This window comes from Mustela nivalis (assembly GCF_964662115.1).
Source record: "Mustela nivalis genome assembly, chromosome: 8".
NCBI classification, from domain to species: domain Eukaryota; kingdom Metazoa; phylum Chordata; class Mammalia; order Carnivora; family Mustelidae; genus Mustela; species Mustela nivalis.
Window position 1 is genome coordinate 117,168,609 of NC_139027.1, and position 17,970 is coordinate 117,186,578.

At 43.0% G+C, this 17,970-nt stretch overlaps 1 protein-coding gene and 1 pseudogene across 2 annotated transcripts in view; both read left to right on the plus strand.

The window, feature by feature from the left end:
- Window positions 1–2,087: 2,087 nt before the first annotated feature.
- LOC309871955 (signal-regulatory protein beta-1-like) overlaps window positions 2,088–17,970 on the plus strand; it is a 33,416-nt gene continuing 17,533 nt past the window's right edge. The window contains exons 1-4 of the mRNA XM_082745434.1: window positions 2,088–2,318; window positions 2,809–2,964; window positions 8,674–9,021; window positions 10,876–11,296. Of these exons, the coding sequence (XP_082601560.1) occupies window positions 2,889–2,964; window positions 8,674–9,021; window positions 10,876–11,296 (845 nt within the window). The 5' untranslated portion in view covers window positions 2,088–2,318; window positions 2,809–2,888. The remainder of the gene's footprint in view (window positions 2,319–2,808; window positions 2,965–8,673; window positions 9,022–10,875; window positions 11,297–17,970) is intronic.
- LOC309871956 (importin subunit alpha-1 pseudogene) lies at window positions 4,557–6,259 on the plus strand (annotated as a pseudogene). Its single transcript has 2 exons — window positions 4,557–5,415; window positions 5,448–6,259. The product of its transcript is annotated as an importin subunit alpha-1 pseudogene (transcript).

The following is a 17,970-nucleotide window of genomic DNA, read 5'->3' on the forward strand; positions in this document are numbered from 1 at the left end:
TGTTTCTAATTAGTAAAACCCAGGTTAGACAAAGTGGGGTCAGGGAACTCTGAGCACTTGAGTGAGGTAGAATAGCTTTAAGACCTCAGTGGGGGATGAAGTTAATCCATGTCCTGAGCCTGAGGAATTGAGGTAGAAGGGGCTCTGCACAGGGTGGTGGATTATGTGATACACCAGGCCTGAGGAGATGGCCCTCAGCTGTCAGCCCTCTTTGAGATGGCCACAGCAGAAGCAAGCCACCATGCCCGAGATCAAGCGTGGGACCTTGCCACATCCAGTGGCTTGTCAACAGGGATGTAAAGGTCCAGCCTCTCAGCCCAGCTCAGGAGAACTCTAAAGGAACATCCTAGCACCAGAGCTCCATGGGAGATCAGCTGAGGTCTTCTTTGGGACCTCACTGCAGCTCAACTTCTTCTATACAATTCTGCTCCCTTCTCCTAGCCACTGTTGGATCCTAAAGCACTCCCTGTAAATGACCTGCTTAATATTCATCTCAGCACCTGTTTCCCAGGGAACTCAGTGTGAAGGGGAGAGGCTGTGGCAGGACAAGAAAAGGTGGGGACTCTTTTGTCTCTAAGGGCCAAACAAGTCAAGGAAGGATGGATTGTTTACACTATACTTACCATATATTATATACCACATACCAGACATGTATGCCCACATAATATACCATATACCACATACCATGTACCACACCATATGCCATATACAATATACTGTATACCACATATCATCTACCACATGGCATATACAATATGCCATTGCCAAATACCACATACCATACACCATATATCATACACCACATACAACATAAGATATACCACATAGTATATGCCATAGACCAAATACCATACAGCAGTCTTTTTTTTTTTAATAAACATATATTTTTATCCCCAGGGATACAGGTCTGTGAATCACCAGGTTTACACACTTCACAGCACTCACCAAAGCACATACCCTCCCCAATGTCCATAATCCCACCCCCTTCTCCCAACCCCCCTCCCCCCCAGAAACCCTCAGTTTGTTTTGTGAGATTAAGAGTCACTTATGGTTTGTCTCCCTCCCAATCCCATCTTGTTTCATTTATTCTTCTCCTACCCACTTAAGCCCCCATGTTGCATCACCACTTCCTCATATCAGGGAGACCATATGATAATTGTCTTTCTCCGCTTGACTTATTTCGCTAAGCATGATACGCTCTTGTTCCATCCATGTTATCGCAAATGGCAAGATTTCATTTCTTTTGATGGCTGCATAGTATTCCATTGTGTATATATACCACATCTTCTTGATCCATTCATCTGTTGATGGACATCTAGGTTCTTTCCATAGTTTGGCTATTGTGGACATTGCTGCTATAAACATTCGGGACCATACAGCAGTCTTAATATACAAGGGCAATGAGAATCTACAAAATGATTTACACAAAAAAGGAGTTTACTCAGATCTGTGTTGTAGAAGACCCTAGATATAGTAGAAGGTAGAGCTTAACAGTGGGCAGAAGATTTGAAGGTAGCATATTGGGAAGTAATAGTTTTCATTCACACAAAGATGACAATGGAGATGGAAAAATAAATTCAAGAAGTGTTTGGGAGGTAAAACTAACAGGGTCTGGGAATGTGTAGACATGAGTGGACAAGTGAGGATGTAGAACATGGGTCCTTCTTGGTTTGGCCAAATGGGTAGAGGATGTGCCACATGCTGAAGGGGAGAAGAAAATGTCCAAGGGCCAACTATGAACTCACTTGAGAGTATTTCAGCTATACAAATGAAAATTTCATGGTCAAAGGATATGTAGGTTAGCCACCAAGAAGTGGATTCAGGATTGGAACCTAAACTACATCTGGTTGCAAAGCCAATGTTCTTGACCATCAAGGCACTAAAAATCTCAGGCTCTGTAGAGTTTAGAGTCTGATGGGAGATGTGAAGTCTGCTGAAGGTGAGAAGAAGTATAGGATACTGGACCTGGAGGAAAGTTCCTGTACAGCCCTCACCAGAAGCTATGGATGGCACCCCTGCATGGAATTCATCATTCCAGAACAATGTGATAGGATGGTGACATCACAAGGGGAAAGAAGTCTTCTCATCTCCTATACGCAGTTTGGGCCTGCTGTGGACTCTCCTCTTGTTCTAACACCTCTCCTGGCCTTAACATCCTATTGATCCCTGAGGAGGCACAGCTCACAAGGAAGCAACAGGAAAATCACCCTAACAGTCAGTGCCCGACTATGGACTCGGAGACACTAAAGGCTCACCAGCTGAGTATGGACTGAGAGTTCCAACACAGCCTTTGTGCTTGGGTAGAGCCCATTGCAGAGGTGAGAAGCCAGCATACTGGTTCCTTTCTCTTTCTAAGAGTATTTCTTCTGTACCTCTACTCTTTTCCCCCAGAGCTGGCCCCAGACCCAGCACAGACAACAGAGGCAGCCCTCACCTTCCAGGTGTGTTTCTAGGTGTGTTACTTTCCTTCTTGTAGTGTGTTCTCCCAGCCCTACCTTCCCGGTAGTCCCTTCCATCCTCTAAGACACAAATCATCACCACCTTCAAAATTCTAACTTCTTTCCCACACCATGTCTCTGGGCCTCTACATCAGCAGGGGTGCAGCCTGGTGAGACCGCAGTTGGGACGAGGCTCAGGAATGAGCACAAGTCTATGACATGCCCTTAACTCTGGAAAACCAATCATTTCTAGCAGCAGCTTCTCAGCTTGTGTTCACCTTGCCTGTCTATTTGATAATCGCAAAGAAAAACTGGTAAAATCCCATGGTCTTTCCTCTCATCATCATCCCCTTCCTCTGGCATCATGGAGGCAGGGAGTGTCTTCTCTCCTCAGAGCAGTGTGTCCTGGGCCTCTCCAGGACAACATTCAGAGAAGTCTCCAGGGCCACCATGATGTCTGTCCCTGCCTCCCGATCCTGCCCACCACTGCCATCCCTGCTGCTGACTCTGCTACTGAAATTCACAGGTGAGCTGGGGCTCAAGCATGTGTGACGAGGACTCCCCTATACTGTGCTGACCTTACCCGTTTACCTAGAATTTCCTGGGGGAGGGTTCTCTCTATCCCATCCAGAATTTATAGAACTAGATTGGAATGGTTCCCAGTTCCCAAAATCTCCCAGTAGCCAAGTCTGTTCCACACCCTTTTGTTCAGGGAATGGGCACATGCTTATAGTCACAGGGCTGAGCACAGCACACATTAGAGCACTCCTTCCCTATCCCTTAGGAACAAAGAACCTGTCATTCCAATTTATTGACACCACAAAGACACAACTTCTCAATGAAGAAAATAATGTTGGAGAACATGAAATTATAAAGCAAGAAAATAATTCACAATGTTTTCATCCTAAGATAATCACTGTTAAAAATTTGCAGAGGGTTGCATGCTCATGGAATATTGACCAGAAGTGGTCACTAGAGATCCCTCTGGGTCAGTGAGGGAAGCTGAACCCTGCAGGGTCTCTAAGAGAACTAGGCAGTTCTGCCTCTGCTTGCTGAAAAAGCTAAAGAAGCATGTGGAGTCTCTTTCCCAAGGCCATTGGTCCATGTTGGCAGAGGCTTTGAGTCCCAGTCACAGCAGATGGCTCGAGGGATTTAGATCAAATGAAAGAGGAACCCAAGACCTTTATCTGAGTATAAGCAAGGAGGAAGAAAGCTTGGATGTTTTAGGAAAAGGTAAAATATATGAGTAACACACCCACTAGAGAATGTTAGCAAACACATTTTAATGGGAATACCAAGCTCATAAAAATCTTTTCCAGAAAATAGACGAAACGCTTCCCTGCTCATTTGATGAGGCCATTATTACCTTGATAACAAAACCAGATAGATTGTACATTAAAAAAAAAAAAACTACAGACCAATATGTCTCATGAATCTAAATGCAAGAATCCTGAGCAAAATTTGGCAAATAGAATTTCAAATGTGTAAAGTTATATACCATGACTAAGAAGGTTTTATTCCAGGCATGCAAAGCTGTTTCAACATTTGAAAAACAATCACTGTAATCCCTCACATCAACAAATTAAAGAAGAAAAATTGCATGATCATATCAAGTGATGCAGAAAAGTCATTTGACAAATCTAACACCCATTCATGATGCAAACTCACAGCAAACTAGAAATAGGAGGCAACTTCTTCAATTTGATGAAGAACATTTACAAAAAACCCTGTAGCTATCATTATACTTAGTGGTGAAAGACTGATCTTTTTTTTCGTAAGGTAAGGACTAAGGCAGGATGTCCCTACTCACAACTCTTATTCAACATAGTACTAGAAATTGTAGGAGAGAGAGGGACAGGAAGAAAGGAATGGAATGGAAGGGACAGAAGGAGAAAGGGAAGGGAAGGAAGTGTAAAAGGAAGAAAAAGAACTTCCCTTATTTGCAGATGATGTGATTGTTTACCTAGAAAATCCCAAAGAATCTACTTAAAAAAAAAAAAAAAAAAAAAAACTGGTTTAGTAAGCATGTTCAGCAAGGATACAAAATCAACATAAAAAAATCAATCATGGGTGATCCATGGTGGATGTTTTGAGGGCAGCTGACCCGCAGCCTGCACGTCCCGGATCGCCTCCCCTGGAAGGCTGAGCCAGCTGTGTAGCTTTCTCCCTTTGTCTCATAACCATGTCCACCAACGAGAATGCTAATTCACCAGCTGCCCGCCTTAACAGATTCAAGAACAAGGGGAAAGACAGTACAGAAATGAGGCGGCATCAAACAGAAGTTAATGTGGAGCTGAGGAAAGTTAAGAAGGATGACCGGATGCTGAAATGGAGAAACATAAGCTCATTTCCCGATGATGCTACCTCTCCACTGCAGGAAAACTGCAACAACCAGGGCACTGTAAATTGGTCTGTTGATGACATTGTCAAAGGCATAAATAGCAACAATTTGGAAAGCCAGCTCCAGGCTACTCAAACTGCTAGGAAACTGCTTTCTCGCGAAAAGCAGCACCCCCGCCCCCATAGACAACATAATCTGGGCTGGTTTGATTCCAAAATTTGTGTTCTTCTTGGGCAGAACTGACTGTAGTCCTATTCAGTTTGAATCCACTTGGGCTCTCACTAACATTGCTTCTGGGACATCAGAACAGACCAAGGCTGTGGTAGATGGAGGTGCTAGTCCAGAATTCATTTCTCTGTTGGCATCTTCCTATGCCCACATCAGTGAACAAGCTGTATGGGCTCTAGGAAACATTGCAGGTGATGGTTCAGTTTTTCAAGACTTGGTTATCAAGTATGGTGCAGTTGATCTGCTTTTGGCTCTCCTTGTGGTTCCTGATATGTCTTCGTTAGCATGTGGCTACTTATGTAACCTTATTTGGACACTTTCAAACCTTTGTCCCAACAAGAATCCCGCACGCTCGTTAGATGCTGTTGAGCAGATTCTTCCTACCTTGTTCCTTACCTATCTATCTTAGCAGATACTTCCTACCTTCCTACCTTCCTAATTCTCCTGCATCACGATGACCCAGAAGTCTTGGCAGATACCTGGGCCATTTCCTACCTTACTGCTGGTCCAAATGAACAGACTGAAATGGTTGTGAAAACAGGAGTAGTGCCCCAGCTTGTGAAGCTTCTAGGAGCTACTGAATTGCCCATTTTGACTCCTGCACTAAGAGCCATAGGAAATATTGTCACTGGGACAGATGAACAGACTCAGGTTGAATAGATGCAGGAGCACTTGCTGTCTTTCCCAGCCTGCTAATGAACTCCAAAACTAATATTCAGAAGGAAGCCTCGTGGACAATGTCAAACATCACAGCTAGCCACCAGGACCAGTTACAGCAAGTTGTGAATCATGGATTAGTCCCATTCTTCACTGGTGTTCTCTCTAAGGCAGACTTTAAGACACAAAAAAAAGCTGTCTGGGCTGTGACCAACTATACAAGTGGTGGGACAGTTGAACAGATTGTATACCTCGTTCATTACAGCATAATAGAAACATTGATGAATCTCTTAACTGCAAAGGATACCAAAATTATGCTGGTTATTCTGGATGCTGTTTCAAACATCATTTAGGCTGCTGAGAAACTAGGTGAAACTGAGAAACTTAGTATAATGACTGAAGAATGTGAAGGTTTGGACAAAATCGAGGCTCTACAAAACCATGAAAATGAGTCTGTATACAAAGCTTCATTAAACTTGATTGAGAAGTATTTCTCTGTAGAGGAAGAGAAAGATCAGAATGTTGTCCAGAAACTACCTCTGAAGGCTGTACGTTCCAGGTTCAGGATGGCACTCCTGGGATCTTTAACTTTTAGATTATATAGCTGAGGCAGAAAGTTGTTTGTTGTGTACTCTGGTAGAAGTTTGTCTTACTGTTTCTCTACTAAGAACTCTTTTTAAATGTGCTTTTTTATTGTAGCACTTTTTACAACAAAACTCTACTTGACCAGTTCCAAACTGTACAAACTGTATGAAGCTCCTCCTCTCGGTGGGTTTCTTATTTCTATGTGGAATCTCCTATCTTGCAGTGTCCTGTAAATAAAGATTAAATTCCACACTTTTCTTTAAAAAATCAATTATGTTTATGTATACTAAAAAGTCGTAACCAAGTACATTATCACCCCTCAAAAAAGAAAAATAGGTATAAATCTCCTATTATATATATAAGATCTATATAAAGAAAGCTATAAAACTGATTAAAGCAATCAGTTTTAAATCAAAGAAGAGGGGTGCCTGGGTGGCTCAGTGGGTTAAGCCTCTGCTTTTGGCTCAGGTCATGATCTCAGGGTCCTGGGATCGAGCCCTGCATTGGGCTCTCTGCTCAGCAGAGAGCCTGCTTCCCCCCCCCCCCCGCCACCTGCTTCTCTATCTACTTGTGATCTCTCTATATATATCAAATAAATAAAATCTTTAAAAAATATCAAAGAAGAACTAAACAAATAGAGATATATCCCATGTTCATGGATGGGAGGACTTAATATTGTCAGGATACCCATTCTGCTCAACTTCATCTAAGGATTAAATGCAATTCCAATCAATGTAAGAACAAAGTATTTGATGGATATTGACAAACTGATTCTAAAGTTCATATGGAGGGACGCCTGGGTGGCTCAGCGGGTTAAGCGGCTGCCTTCGGCTCAGGTCATGATCCCAGTGTCCTGGGATCGAGTCCCGCATCGGGCTCCTTGCTCGGCCAGGAGCCTGCTTCTCCCTCTGCCTCTGCCTACCACTCTGTCTGCTTGTGCTCACTCTCGCTCCTCTCTCTTTCTGACAAATAAATAAATAAAATCTTTAAAAAAAAAAAAAAAAAAAGTTCATATGGAGAAGTTAAAGATCCAGAATAGCCAAATCAATGTTGGAGAAGAACAAAGTCAGAGAACAAAACTTACTAGAAAGCTATAGTAATTAAAACAGTGGCATTGATGAAAGAATAGACACACAGATCAATGCAACAGAATAGAAAGTCCAGACATACACGCACATAAATACAACCAACTGATCTTTGGGATAGGAGCAACAGAGTCTTTTCAACAGAGTGGCTGGAGCAATTGGACATCTGGGCATCCATGTCCAAAAAAAAAAAAATTGATTCTAGACTCAGACCTAACAATTTTCATAAAAATAACTCCAATGTAAAACATAAAACTATAAAATTCCTTCAAGATATCATAGAAGAAAATCTTGATGACCTTGGATATGGAAATGACTTTTTTATAAATAGACTTCATATTTTAAAGCTGTTTTAGGTTCACACCAGAATGGAGCAGAAGGTGCAGATATTTCCCATACCACTCCCTGTCCCCACACATCAGTCTCTCCCCTTACCAATATCCTCCACCAGAGTGGTACATTTATTACAAATGATGAACCTACACTAGTATGTCATTAACACCCAGAGCCCATAATTCACGTTCTGTTCTATACAATATGGGTTTGGACAAATGTATAGTGATATCCATTTTTATAGCATTATACAGAGTAGCTTTACTGCCCTAAAAATCCTCTGTATTCTGCTTATTTATCTCTTTCCACCTAACCCTGGCAATAGCTGATATATTCCTGGTATCCGTAGTTTTGCCTTTCCCAGAATATCATATCATTCTGGGAATATGATATTCTGTAGTACGCAGGTGTCTCCTTTTTGACTAAGGTTCTTCCATATCTTTTCAGGGCTTACTAGCTCATTTCTTTTAGCACTGGATAATATTCCACTGTCTGAATGTACCACAATTTATATATCCATTCACCTACTGAAGGTCAGTCGTCTTGCTTGCTTTCAAGCTTGGCAATTATAAGGAAGTTGGTATAAACTATGAGGAGAAATCTGTTCCAGGCCTCTCTCCTAGCTTCTGGTAGCCTCAGACCATCCTCAGATTCCCCATGTCTTCATATCATCTTCCCTCTGTGTATGACAGCTAAGCTGAGCTGTGCCTGAACTCCTGGTCCACAGGAACTATGAAATAATATGTGTTTTCTTAAACTATTAAGTTTGCAGTAATTTGTTATGCAGCAAGTTCCTCTGTTTATACAGTATCTACTATGCTCCAGGCCATGGAGTCCCCTTCCCCTCACCCCCTATGACAACCCAGTTTGTCATTTTCATACCTTCACGCCAGTACATGTTGCTAAAGGAGTGTGTAACGAGTCCCACTTTGACCTAGAACCAGACCCTCAGAACATCCTGGGCCAAGACAAAGAACATGAGAAATGAAGCCAATTTTCTTTCCAGGAACTTCGGATCAAGAATTCCAGGTGACCCAGCCTGAGAGTTCAGTTTCAGTCAGAGCTGGAGAGATCTTGACACTGGGCTGCAACGTGTCTGCTCGTTCCCCAGCAGGGCCTGTCTTGTGGTTCAGGGAGAATGCGCAAGAACGAAAGTTAATTTACAATTTCAATGGAGGCCAATTCCCCCGAGTAACCCAAGTGGAAAACACAGAGTTCAACCAGACAGACTATTCCATCCGCATCAGTAATGTGTCGCCCAAAGATGTGGGCACCTATTACTGTGTGAAACTAACCATAGCGCACCCTGACATGTCGTATGTATCTGGTTCAGGCACCGTTGTATCTGTGAATGGTGAGTATAGCCTGACAAACTCCATCCCCTTGGTCTGTAAAAATAAATTTTTTAAAATCTGAAACATGTACCAAATCATCACTACACACTAGATTCTGTGCCCCTTCAATCACAAACCACCCTATAAGTTAGGTTCTGCAGATGGCACTATTAATTAGCCATTCTGTGGTCCCATGCCTACTACTAAATTAAGCCATGTTGACAGGTCATGCCCTGCCCTGACGGCCAACTCCACCAAGCCAGTGATGACATATGGCAAGGGAAACTCTCACATAAAAAGGCACCAAGTAGATATACTACGACTATAAGTGTGTACTTTATGATCCAAAAAGTGAGAATACTGGGACCTATGTGGCCCGCTGGCATTCCTAAGGTCTGGTGGACAATCCTGGGATAAGAGCTCTCCATTGAGTATCTTCTAACCTATATTCTGAGACCCAATTTCCATTCACTGACCCTTGTAGCCACATCTTATCTTACAGGTTCAGGATGAAATCATAACACAGTTTAGAGTTTGCCCCCTAAGCCCAATACTTACTGAGCCAAAGTGAAGGGATCCACAGATAAACAGAATCTCTACAAACCTGCCCAAATCCACTCGGCCATTTCTAACTGGAATGTGATTGAGGCCTGGTGGCAGGTCTCTGAAGGGCCACCACAGGGTACTCAGGGATCCCATTCCCCACAGGAAATCAATGAGTGAGTGTGGTCTCCTACTATGGATTCTAGGGAGCCAGGACATTAGAAGGATGGGGATTGATATCACCCACCCCCACATCTTGTTTGGAAAAGCTGTTCTGGAGGAGTTCAGTCACTGTCCTGGCTCTTGATCTTTCCCTGACCTGGCCTAGTCTAACCCCAGCTCTGTTGTTCTCTTCTCTGAGGACAACCAGTGTTTGCTACTTCTTGCCACACTCTGTATTAATGACATTCACTATGTGAGATTAGTGTGTCTATCTGTTCTTCTGGGAAAACTAGTCTTCCTCTGTGATGTTCTCTTCAAGTCCAGTCACATTCCATCATACCCAACGGGCCATGAAAAATTTACATAAGATCCCTCAAGCTAAAAAGTGCGAGCATAGGCAGCTTACCCACCATTTTCTCCAAGCCTCACCGGCCAAGATTTTCTTGTCTCTTTAACCCACACCTTAGCCCATCTTTGCTTTTGATGGTTTGCCTGAAAAGGAGAGAGATTACCAGGACCTGACTAATATGGGGTAGTGATGTTGGTGGGAGTGGGTGTTGGAGATCAATTGTGGGCCCTCCAAAATTGATAAGGTCCCTTGAGGTTCTATTCTCTTTTGTTTAGAAGAGGAAACTGTCTCTTTCTTACCACCCCCCCTTGACAGATAAGCAGAGGAGCGGCACTCTGCCTGCATGAACACAATAGTCCTAAATGGCTCCCCATTCTCTAGGTTTGTTATCTCTTGACTTGCCCTTTCTCCACACTTCTCAGCACTAACATCTCCACAAATTCACTTGGCTGCTTACCCTTCAGAAGAGATGAAAGTCAATCCCAAACTCCCTATAGCTATGAGATCAACAGAGGACACTTGGACCCATCTCCTAATGTGTTGAGTGATTTTTGGCATTTAGATGGGAGAAGGACTAGTTTCTCTCTATAAACACTATCAACGCATAATCCCAGTCCTCTCCCTCCCTGTCCTCTTCTTTCCCTGGTTAGGGGCTGGGACATGAAATGGGAGAGGTGATAAATTTTGTCCTTTGCACTGACTCACACACACCATTAAAATAAGTAATGAATGAGGCCCACCCACAATCTGGATCCAAGTTCTTCAGTCCCTCCTGGGCTAGAGCATGGGAAATAGGAAATAATTTTGCATTTCTTTGCAGGAACCACACATGAGATATTCCAGGTGCAACAAGCTGAGATGACACAGACTGTATCAGTTGGAGAGACAATCACCTTGAGTTGCAGTGTACCAGATTCATTCCCAAAAGGACCCGTCTTATGGTTCAAGGGAAATGGGCCAAACCGGGAATTAATCTACAATTTCAAAGAAGGTTTCTTTCCTAGAGTAAAAGAAATTGGACACCCCACCAAAGTTAGCAACACAGACTTTTCCATCCGCATCAGTGAAATCTCTCTTGCAGACGCCGGCACTTACTACTGCGTGAAGTTCAAGGAGGGGAAACCTAACACGGAGTTCCAGTCAGGTCCGGGCACCAAGGTGTTTGTGACTAGTGAGTTTGTCTCCTCCACCCCCTATTATGGGCTATCATTTCAGATAACCAGTCCTCTACCCACTGAATTACTAGATTAGGCTATTATTGAAGATGCATTGTACATTTGATCTCTCAGCAACCTGTGAGTTAAGTGATTTACAGGAGGAGAAACAAACTCAGAAAGGTGAATTGAATGATGAGGGATATTTTGGTTGACATTCCAGTATTCAATAACCAGCCCCCAAGAGCTCGATGAAACCAATTAAGATCACTTCATGACTCCCTACTCATGGTTAACTCAGATAGGAGACTGGCTTAAGCCAATTTGTGTCCATAAGTGAAAAGGACAGACTTGCAGAAAAATCTGGGAAACTAATGCAATTCTCTCTCCTGTTGGCTGGGAACAGGAAATCAGTTTGCCCCAGGTGCTCCAGAGAAACATCTAATGACCATGAGGGGAACCAAGCTGAGGAAAAATCTGCTGTAGAGAAGTGCAAAGATGTAGAGAATGTGGGTTGACAACATTACACGGCCATATTGTTCCTGGTTCCCACCCCACTTCTGGAGCTCCAATAATAGGAGAGAAAACATCTCCTTGTCAAGCCAGTTTTCTTAAAGTTAGCATTGTCCTAAGGGATGCCATGTGATAAAGTTCCCACATCCCCAGAGGACTGAAGTACAATTTCCAACCATTTTTTTCTGTTCCTAAAGCCTTACTTATTCGATTTTTCTATTTTGTTATAACTTCTGAATTCTGAGCAATACCCAGCTTGAGAAATGATTAAATTCATGATACTACAATATTACTATTTGTTGGGCATCTCCTGTACACGAAGCATCTCTTTCTCCCATATTATTGTATTTGCTGGCATAACAATTTAAGTATAAGAATGATTATCCTTACCATATGAGTGAAGAAACTGAGGCTCAAGGGAATTTAGGGGGACAGATAGTAGGAGAAAGTGGTAAAGTTGGTCTGGGCTCTCTCCAGCATGCTATATATATTAATGAAGAACCTTTCCTTACAAGGGATAAAAATGAAAAATATTAGTATAATGGGATCCTGTAGCTGAGGAGGATTCTAGGTTCCTCACAGCATCCAACGCAGAGTTTTAGGACTAAGGTCTCAGGGCCACCAACCCTCTTATTCTTTGAAATTCTCTCATCTCTATTCATCTCTGCCTGGTGTTTGCTGCGTATAGGCCTCATCCATATAGTGGAAGAGGTAAGTACAAGAAATGTTGACATTCATTACCTCATCTTAGCAGTCAGGATGGAGAGAGAGCTTCTTATTCCCAGCCTCCACAAATGAATCCCAGAGAGTCATTTGAAATTGCCCTTCCTATGCCTTTCACTTACTCATTATTATAGGGAATCCACCATCCCAATGACACAAATGTTCAACAGACTAAAAACGATATGGTGTCCACCCCACGTTCCAGCCCATCAGGTAACATATGAGGAAGTAGAGACCCAGAGATTGGGTTTGCCTCAAGTTACACAGGGAATGGATAATAGAATTCAGATCTCGTACTCCCATAATCCCTGGGTTTATAGCTTTGTCCTCCTAATGAGAAGACTCTAGTTAGAGTTGGAGGTGTAGAGGTACATGAGGATGATTTAGAAGAAAAATATTGTGAATAAGTTCCATTTCCCTGTTAAAAGCCAAAGAGCAAGAAATGTATTAAATTTATATCATTTCTACATAATGAATAAAAGGCATATATACATATAGTTTAAAATATTGAGCTAAGTGTGTTTGCTATGGTTGCTATAACTAATTGTCACAAACTTTGGGGTTTATAACTGGAAGAACCTCCATGTGTCTACTCCCAGATACTGGCGAAAATTATTGTTTTTATATCACTTAGAGTAGTGACATCAGTAAAATGACAGACTAAGAAGTCCCCAACCCTTCTTCCATGGAGACAACCAAATAACAACCATCTGTGGACCAAAATACCTCTGTAAGAATGCTAGAAACCAACTGAGAAGCAGTGGTACACAGGCCGATGGAAAACCAGGCAGGGATTCCAGTGAAAGCTGCAGGAAAGTTTGCAGAGCTTTGTACATTCGTATGTCACCCCCAGCCTGGTGTAGTGGCACAATTAGGAGGAAACCTCCCATACCTGCTCCCTCCTCAAGATAGAAGCAGAATAGACCGTGCATCAATCTGGATTGTCTGGGGACTGCCTGAGGGAATGGTTTCTGTCTCATGATTCAGAGCACTAGTGGGAACAGCAGAGCAGGTTAGAAGAGCAAATACTGAATCATGGAACACTACATCAAAGACAAATGATGTACTCTAATAAAAAAAAAAAAAGAATTTAAAAAAAGAGTGCTGAGGGCGGCTGGGTGGCTCAGTGGGTTAAGCCGCTGCCTTTGGCTCAGGTCATGATCTCAGGGTCCTGGGATCGAGTCCCGCATCGGGCTCTCTGCTCAGCGGGGAGCCTGCTTCCTCCTCTCTCTCTCTCTCTCTCTGCCTGCCTCTCTGCCTACTTGTGATGTCTCTGTTAAATAAATAAATAAAATCTTTAAAAAAAAACAAAAGTGCTGAAAACAAGAGACCATCAAAGTGGCTCAGAGCTATGGATATTATGCAGTTCCACAAAATGGCACCAGGGGGCATAAGAGATTGCGATATCCCCAGAAGAAAAAGCAAGCTTCCTAGGGAATTCGAGACAGCTAAAAAAAAAAAAAAAATATATATATATATATATATATATATACACACACACACACACACACATTGAACATTGTATCAAAAACTAATGATGTATGATACCTTGGCTAATTGAATTTAAATTAAAAAAATTCAAATACACACACAAAGACAGTATCTTCAACAAATGGTGTAGGGAAAACTATCCAACAGCATCCAGAAGAAAATGGACCACCTTCTTACACCATACACAAAAATAAATTCAAAATGGATGAAAGACCTAAATGTAAGCCAGGAAACCATCAAAATCCTAGGGGAGAAAACAAGCTAGCCACCTCTTTGACCTCAGCTGCAGCAACTTCTTACTAGACATGTCTCTGGAGGCAAGGAAAACAAGAGCAAAAATGAACTATTGGGACATTATTAAGATAAAAAGCTCCTGCACAGTGAAGGAAACAATCAACAAGCCTAAAAAGCAACCAATAGAATGGGAAAGGTAATACCTAGAGGGTATTATGCTAAGCGAAATAAGTCAGAGAAAGACAAATATATTACTTCACTCATGTGGAATTAAAAAAAAAAAAACAGATGAACACAGGAAGGGAAGGGGAAATAAAATAAAATAAAAACAGAAAGGGAGGAAAACCATAAGAGACTCTTAGCTATAGAGCACAATCTGAGGATTGCTGGAGGAGGAGGTGAGTGGGAGGATGGGTTAAATGGACGATGGGCATTAAGGAGAGCATTTCTTGGGATGAGCATTGGTGTGATATGTAATTGATGAATCACTAAATTCTACTTGGAAAACCAATACTAGACCATACGTTAACTAACTTGAATTTTAGGAAACTGTTAACAAAACTAAAAGGCAACCTATGGGATGGGAGAAGATATTTTCAAATGACACTACAGACAAAGGGCTGGTATCCAAGATCTATAAAGAACTTCTCAAACTCTCAACACCCCAAAAACAAATACTCCAGTCAAGAAATGGGCAGAAAACATGAGGAGACACTTCTCCAAAGAAGACATACTAATGGCCAACAGACACATGAAAAATATTTAACATCAGTAGCCATCAGGGAGAGTCAAATCAAAACCACATTGAGATACCACCTCACACCAGTCAGAATGGCTAAAATTAACAAGACAGGGAACAACAAACATTGGCAAGGATGTGGAGAAAGGGGAATCCTCTTACACTGTTGGTGGGGATGTAAGCTTGTGCAACCACTCAGGAAAACAGCATGAAGGTTCCTCAAAAAGTTGCAAATAGAGCTACCCTAACACCCAGAAATTGCCCTACTGGGTATTTACCCTAAAGATACAAATGTAGTGATCCAAAAGGGCACAAGCACCCCAATGTTAATAGCAGCAATGTCCACCATAGCCAAACTCTGGAAAGAACCTAGATGTTCATCAATAGATGAATAGATAAGATGTGGTGTGTATGTGTGTGTGTGTATACACACACCATACATACAATGGAATACCATGCAGCCATCAAAAATGCAAAATCTTACCTTTTGCCATGATGTGGATGGAACTAGAGGATATTATGCTAAGTAAGTGAAATAAGTCAATCAGAGAAAGACAATTATATTATCTCACTGATCTGAGGAATTTGAAACACAAGACAGAGGGTCATAGGGGAGGAGTAAAAAATGAAACAAGATGAAACCAGAGAGGGAGCCAAACCATGAGAGACTCTTCATCTCAGGAAACAAACTGAGAGTTGCTGGAGGGGAGGGGGGTCGGAGGGATGGGGTTGCTGGAGGAGGGACATGGGGGAGGATATATGCTATGGTGAGCGCTGTGAATTGTGCACCCCTGAAACAAATAATACATTATATATTTATTTTTTTAAGGGTCTGCAGAGCTCTCTGGGGTCTCTCTTATAACGCATTAATCTCATTCATAAGGGATCCATTCTCACGACCTGAGCACATCCTAAAATTTCCACCTATTAAGACCATGATCTTTGGGGAGTTCAACAAATGAATCTGGAGTAGGATGCAAACATGTTTTTTTCAAATACCCAAATCTAAAGTAAAATTAAAAAAAAAAAAAAAGCAAAAGCATACAAAGAACCAAGAAAGCATGGCTCCATGAAATGAAAAATTTAAAACTGGAGGTTTGCAAAAGATGTCTGAGGAACCGTGGAGGAGATAAGGGCCCAGGGAAAAGGGCCGTGTCTGATCTCATAGGGTTGACTATCAAGGCCCCCTGCTCCTCTCCAGGCAGAGCACAGATGCTGGCACAAGTGGACACTCGGAAAACCTGCACTGACTGACTGAACAGACACATGGATGTGCTTCCCACAGCTGCTCCCTTCCTGACACTGGGGGAACTTCAGTCTCTGTTGTCCCCTCCCCTCTGGAGGAACTCCCCCGGGAGAAGCCATGGAGGTCTGAGGAACGACACATACCTCCACTCCCCGGGCACCTGCCCTCCACGCACTTGTCCACAGCACAGCCCCCAGGGAAGGGTCTCAGGACAAGAGCTGGAACACCTGAGTAGGAGACCTGGGGGGGCACTCATCCTACCTCCCTAGGGAGGGAAAATGAGGGGTCCTGAGTCCCACTCTCCTATCTATGTTCTCCTGAGCTCTGCTCATTTCCTTCTTAGCCTAGTTCCAACTTCTCTACCTTGGCAGGGAGGCGGGTTAAATCTGTATAAAGGGCAGAAACATTTTACGGCATTCTTTCTAACCCCATTTTTATTTTTATTTTTATTTTTATTTTTATTTTTATTTTTATTTTTATTTTTATTTTTATTTTGGATTTTTATTTGGGAGAGAGAGACAGCCAGAGAGGGAACAGAAGCAGGGGGAGCGGGAGAGGGAGAAGCAGACTTCCCGCTGAGCAGGGAGCCTGATGTGGGGCTCGATCCCAGGACTCTGGGATCATGACCTGAGCTGAAGGCAGACGCTTAACGCTTAACAACTGAGCCACCCAGGGGCCCCCTAACACTGTTTTTAAAGTATAAATGTTCTTGCATGCTGTATTAGTTTTCCATTGCTGCATTAAAACAAACAAACAAACAAAAAAAAAACACCTCCACAACTCAGGGCTTAAAACAACAAACATTGTCTCACAGTTTATCTGGGTCAGGAATCTGAGGGCAGCGTATCTGGGTCCCCTGGCTCAGGTGAAGTCAGGAGCTACTGTCAACTCAGGGCTTGGCTGGGGCAGGGCGGGTTGGGGGGGACGCAGGCGGTGGGGGGGAAGTGCTTCCAAGCTCACTTCCTGGTGAACAAGGCTCACACTCTTGCTGGCCACTGACTGAAGACCCTGACTGAAGATTGATCCATTGCCTCATGGATCTTCCCCTCAGGCAGCTTACAACAGGACTGTTGATTTTTCTTAGGGTAGTGAGAGAGAGAGGATACGCAAGACAGGAGTCACAGTTTGAGAACTAATTTTGGAAGTGACAGCCCATCACTTTTGCCATATTCATCGAGAACTGAGTTGCTATCTCAGGTAGGTAGTGATACCTACCCGGAGAGCCTGCACCCAAGGGAAAGAGACTGCACTTAGTTATGAATTCCAGAAGGCGGGGATCCCTGGGAGCCATTTTGCAAGCTGTCCACCACATATGTCAAAAATCCTGGAATGATTCTTGATCTTCTTTTCCCTCATATACCTCATGTCCAAGTCACACTCCACATCTTACGATCTCTGTTCAAAACAGACCCAGAATCCAGTCACCCACACCACCTCCAAGGTACCGCCTTGGTCCATGTCAGTGTCTACCCACCTGGATTATTGCTATAATTATTATTATATTTTTTATTATTATAATTATTGCTAACTCTGGTCTCCCTGCTCCTACCCTTGCATACCTCAGCCTCTTCCCCTCAGAGCAGCAAGGGATCCCATCATTCCTCCAACCCGTCAGTGCCTGCCAATCTGAATGAAAGCCAAGGGGAGTCCATGATGGCCTACCAGCCCCTGTCCAAGCTGCCCCACCCAACTCCTGTCATGTTCCCATTTGCACACTGGGCTCTCGCCACAACGGACCCTTGACCTTCACAGTCCTCAAGAACTTTGCCTTTGTTCTCCTGTCTTCATGGAACACTCTTCTCCAGGGATCTTCGT